Source organism: Crocuta crocuta, unplaced genomic scaffold, assembly GCF_008692635.1.
Source record: "Crocuta crocuta isolate KB4526 unplaced genomic scaffold, BGI_CrCroc_1.0 scaffold131, whole genome shotgun sequence".
Taxonomy (NCBI): domain Eukaryota; kingdom Metazoa; phylum Chordata; class Mammalia; order Carnivora; family Hyaenidae; genus Crocuta; species Crocuta crocuta.
In genome coordinates, this window is record NW_027528977.1 from 12,250,575 (window position 1) to 12,255,939 (window position 5,365).

General features: G+C 41.3%; 1 protein-coding gene across 3 annotated transcripts in view; it reads right to left on the reverse strand.

Moving 5' to 3' along the window:
• The window catches only part of CPEB4 (cytoplasmic polyadenylation element binding protein 4), a 64,412-nt gene extending 59,385 nt beyond the window's left edge, over positions 1-5,027 (reverse strand). For all 3 annotated transcript variants that reach the window (XM_077757287.1, XM_077757285.1, XM_077757284.1), the window contains exon 1: positions 3,271-5,027. In XM_077757287.1, coding sequence (XP_077613413.1) covers positions 3,271-4,395 — 1,125 coding nt within the window. In that variant the 5' untranslated portion in view covers positions 4,396-5,027. The remainder of the gene's footprint in view (positions 1-3,270) is intronic.
• Positions 5,028-5,365: the final 338 nt, after the last annotated feature.

The window sequence follows — 5,365 nt, forward strand, 5'->3', positions numbered from 1 at the left end:
AAAACAGGATTTGAAGCAGGTCATTTGAGTTCATATAATTAAAGCTTTAAACTAAGCAAAAACAAAAAACTAGAAAAAGATCTTATTTTTTATAATACAAAAAAACTCCCAAAATATAATGCTTTGCCATACAAGTTATTTAGGGGATTATTCACATATTTGAAATCTCAGTTCTTGCTCCACAAACATGGATCAAAGAGAATGTTAAGACTGGACAAAAAACTAACTGAAGATGTTATCCTTAATTTTAATTCACTGTACGTACCCAAACCTGCATGAAACAAATGTGAAAAACATTCTGATTTATTTCAAAATAAACATTGCCTGGTATTAGTTACCTATCAGGTAAAGTCTTTCCCTTCAATGTCACAATGCCATGCTGGCCTCTGATTGAATAGGAACATTATAACGCAGCCATGTCAGCTGGACCCTGTAATTTCTGTGGTGCATTTCCAGATCTCTCTACAACCCCTGGGGAATTCTTGATGATAGCCATTGAAACGGAATTATAAATATCTGTAAAATTTCTTTCCTAAAATTAATAGTGCTTAGGGTAATAAATTTAAGTAAGACGGCTGCGGTTAGGAAAGACTGTGGTTGTGGCTGCAGCAATTTCAATTTCACAGTTGCTCACTTCAGGATCATAGGGAACTTAGGCACCACCTCCATCATCCCCCATATTTTCTCGAGAAACCAAGGTCCCCAAATGCAATGATATTGATAGGGCCAAGACCATAATCTAGGTCTCCAGGCTCCCAGTCAAATAAATGTTCCTTTGAGTTTTTCATATCAAATTTAACCAAGTAATCCATACCAACCCAAAATGGCATTTTTTCTTTTTTGCCAAAAACCAATTCAAAAGAGTAATTGTTAAAACACACACACACACACACACACACACACACACACACTCATTTAATAAGCACTACAGTAGCCAGTTTACTAACTTCTTGTGATTTTCTTCAAACCCAATTAGGATTTTTTCAAATCACATATTTCTATTGTGTCTTTCAAATCACCACCACACTTGCTCTTGGCTCCCCGACCCCTACTCCCTTTCCTAAAAATGGTGAGGACAGTGAGCAGAAATCAACAATTTACTTTCTAATCCTACCATATTTGAGCCAGGTATATTGACTCACCCTTTGTCCATCCTCAGCACAACAGGCAACAATTTTAAGTTTCTAACAGTATTTTTTATTATCAATCTTATTCTATTTTATTATTATTTCATAAACCAGCTAAACCTCCAACTGAACCAAAAGATTACATATGTTAAACACATTCCATTAGCCCCCCAAAGTACTACTACTAATAATAATGTGCATATATATAGCTTATTCATTTTCTGAATTTTTTATTTTTCCCAAAGCAAATCTGTATCAAAAGTCAGTAAACTGAGAATGGAAAATAAAGCATGAGGTCACATACTTTCATTCCGTCAGTGTATAGCCACAAAATAAAGTGTATCCATTCTGAGCCAATCTTAATCTAGTGGAAATGTATAGAATGCCGGCTTAGATTTAAAAGTTAGCAACATATGTATAATTCATTAAAGTCACCTTTGCACTAAATTTTCTTTAAATTATGTTTAAAAGAATATGAAAAGCAACTTTTTAAAAACAGACTTCATGAAATTGCCAGCATCCAAAAGAGCCGTTTTTTACCTAACCACTAACGCAAGATAACTGCTCTTCAGTTTGAGTGAAAAACCCTTTAGAAAAGCAAAAGTCAACAGTTTTTTGATACTTAGGCAAAAAAAATATGTTTAAAACTCTAAAGTAATCTTAATCGAATATTTTAAGATACATCCTGTTAACACCTGAATCCTTCATGGAAGGGACATTTAATTCCTTGGAATGACAGGATTCTCCTAGCAAACTTCCCCTCCCACCAAGCAAATTATTAATCAAAACAGATAATTCTGCTTGTGCTGACATCATATTTGGGGACATTGCAACTATTTTGTAATCTATTTTAGCCCTTGCAGAAGCATCTCTAAAATAACTCTCTGTGGTGTGTACGTGTGTGTGTGTACACACGCACACACGCACACAATGTACATACACACATATATGTACATACACAGGTATACAGACATGTATTTTAATCCTTGCTTGTTTAACCTAGAATTTGTACTCTCATCAGCTGTGTGCTTTGGGGCAAGTTATATCTTTCTGATAGTTAAGTTTTTCATCTGCAAAATGGGGACAACAATAGAACTTACCTTGTGGGGGTCACTGAGAGGACTGATTCAATGTTATTGGATTATTAGCCCATATAAATTTCCTAAACACATATAAACAATCATATCCCCAAAGCGTATGAACTTGTTGGGGCATCTGAGGCTCGATTAACTATGAAATTCCCTCTATGTCCTATCTGTCAACTGGACTGGCTGCTCGTTAATTCAAAAACATCAAACAATGTGACTCGTACAAAGTAAGGATACACTGGTGACAAGAAGACAAGTGATCTTTGCCTGGATCTATTTTTAGGAATGGTTTATCTACACCCCTAGTGTTAACGCTGGAAAATAAACAAATGGCTGAAAGGCAGCATAAAAGAACCGCCCCAAGATCAACAGTTTCATGGTATTTTAAAATAAATGGGGATGAAGAAAACATTTAGATCATTTCTGTACCAGTCCTTATTGAGCAGGGCAGGCCGGAATTGGCAAAAAGGTTTAGGAGGAATTGCTGAATTGATGAATTCAGACTGTTCACACTGCAAGGTTCAGAGAGGTTCCAGGTTGAAAATGTAACCAGGGACAAAACTGCAATTCAATAGTTGGTTTTCCCTGAATCACTACCCTACAGTGAAAGGGGAAAAAATGAATTTTTTCGTCATATAGTTACTTCATCTGGGCAGAAAACAATCATCAGTTTCCACAATGAAATATACTTGTATCCATACATTATTTATTCCCACCTAAAAAAGTAGGGAAAAACCGACCGTGATGATCTTGTCCGGCTGGAAAGGTGTTACAGTTAATAATTATGACATCATCAGCTATCTGGCATTCATATTCTGCCAATTCATACTATTATCCATGGGGAAGATTACAATTAGAAAATTTCCCAAGAAACCGTGGGATATTTTGTTCCAAATTATACTCCTGTCCTTGCCAAAACAACGTCTGGTAATTAACTCGTTTTCTCAGAAGAGCTCTGATATGCACATGAACAATTCCAACTCTCTTAGTTAAACAGATATTACACTGTGCAATTTCCTTATTCATCTTAATCTATTAATGGAACATAATCTTACCGGAAAAGGAAAAATGTTGTCAGCCCTGTTCAAGCTATCTTCCATCCAGGATTTAGGAGCAAAGGCAGAGCTGGGGCGAGCGTACTTCTGCAGCTGAATATGATTGCTTGCAAAATTCTTCTTCAAAGGCGAGATGGAGTTCAGGGGCGTTATCCCTCCGTTCAGCCCTCTGCGGTGGTCTCGGCCTTGGGAGCCTCCCCAGCCCCCGTATCCACCACCTCCGGGGCTCCACGAGGAAGATGGTGTGGGAGAGGGGCTCTGGTAGCTGCTCCATGGAGAGGGGGGTTTGTTAAGATTATTGGCCAAATGAGGCAGCTGGTTAAAAGCAGCGTTTCTATGTGTGAAAGGCGGGGGGTGGGGACTGGCCGGGGACCTCCTCTGCTGCTGATGCTGGCTGTGATGATGCTGAAAGTGAGGGTGGTGAGGGTGGTGCTGTGACAGAGGCCCGATCTGCGGGGAGAAGCTGCCTCCAAAGCCGGGGCTGACGTGGTGGGGGAAATTTTGGAACAACAGAGCACCGTTGTTGGCCGAGGCGGCCGGGACCCCTCCCTGGTGAAAGAAGCTCGCGTCCTCGTTGATGATTGTGGAGGAGGAAGGTGCTATCGCTGCTGACCAGTTGCTGAAACCAGTAAGAGACGATGCACTGGACGTCAAGGGCTGGCTGGAAGCACCGAGCCCCGTGGCTTCTTGGTAATCAAACCCTGTCAACACTGGCGACTCGATTCTTATTTTCTCCTTCCCGTTGCTGTTTTCTGAAGAAGTGTCCCCTGGACTCTCTTCGGATTTTGTCTTCTCGGTTTCGGGCAGGATGCCAGCCTCCTGGCCGGGGCTGGGGGAGAGCTGCTGCTTTTCCAAAGGGTCCTGCTGTTCCTGTTGCTGACTTTTTGCTTTCTCTGACCCCAGGATCTCATCCTGGATGTTATGGGTGGCCGGGGCGGGAAAGAGCCATGCTGACCCGGCACTGCTGCCGTTGGCAGCCGTGTTATTATTTATAAAAGCAGCAGGGCTGGGGGTGGCATTCTGGTGGTGGTGCGGCGGCTGCAGATGCGGGTGGAACCGGACCGGAAAAGCAGATTTGTTCCCAGTATTGCTTTGCACTAGCACTCCAAACCCGTAATCCCCCATTTATTATTCTTGGGGTCAGAATCTTACGATTAAAAAAAAAAAGGAAAAAAAAGGACCAACCTGGTGTCTCTCGTCTCTGTGTCCTCCACCCCAAATCTAAGTGGCCTGTTCGAAATGTCTTATTTCATAGATAGCTATATAGCTCAAAGGTCGCAGCTTTATCGCTTGAAATAGTTCTGATTTGGAATTCTGGGCTCTGAAAGAGGACAAAAACTAAAAACTAAAAAAAAAAAAAAGTCTCTTAAAACATCGACATGAATCCAACCGGGCTTATTATGTCTAGGAGGGAAGAAGAACAACGAAGAGGGCAAAAATCAAGTCTTTGGTTAGTAAAATAGGCGCTTTCTTTTTCCAAAGGAAAATGTCCATGAAATGACAAAAACACAGCTTCTCAAGCATCTATGGGTGTAGAAGAATAAGCCTTGCGCGGAGTAAAAATATATATATGCATATATATATATATAATTTAACAATCACATAGGGTCTTCCTCAGCAGTTTGGACTTGCTCACATAAAAATTAGAATAGGGCTAAGAGGAGAAGGGGTTCCTTCCTTGGCAGCTTGGTTAAAAAAAAATCAGGAATAATTTAAGAACATTATATATTATATATTTATATATATAGATTATATTAGGTTATTTNCGCGGCCTCCTCTCCCCCATGAAATGGGTTGGAAACACCCGTTTCTCCCTCTTGGGGGGATCGCGATCAGCAAGGATTAGCGAGACTCGACGAGAGTGAGCTGGCGGCCCGGGGGCGCGGGGACCAACGGGGCGACCTGGAAGGTCCTGCGGTTGCGGCCTCTTCCCCTCTCTGCGGCTCCGGGGTTTTTTTCCCTCATGGGACCCAGGGGAGTTTTGTTCAGTTCTCAGTTCGATTCTCCGCAGGAGGGGGGGAGGGGTAAAAAAAGAGGGAAAAAAAAGGGAAAACCCACTAGTGCAGTTATTCTAAAAGAGAAGGGCCTCCCCCCC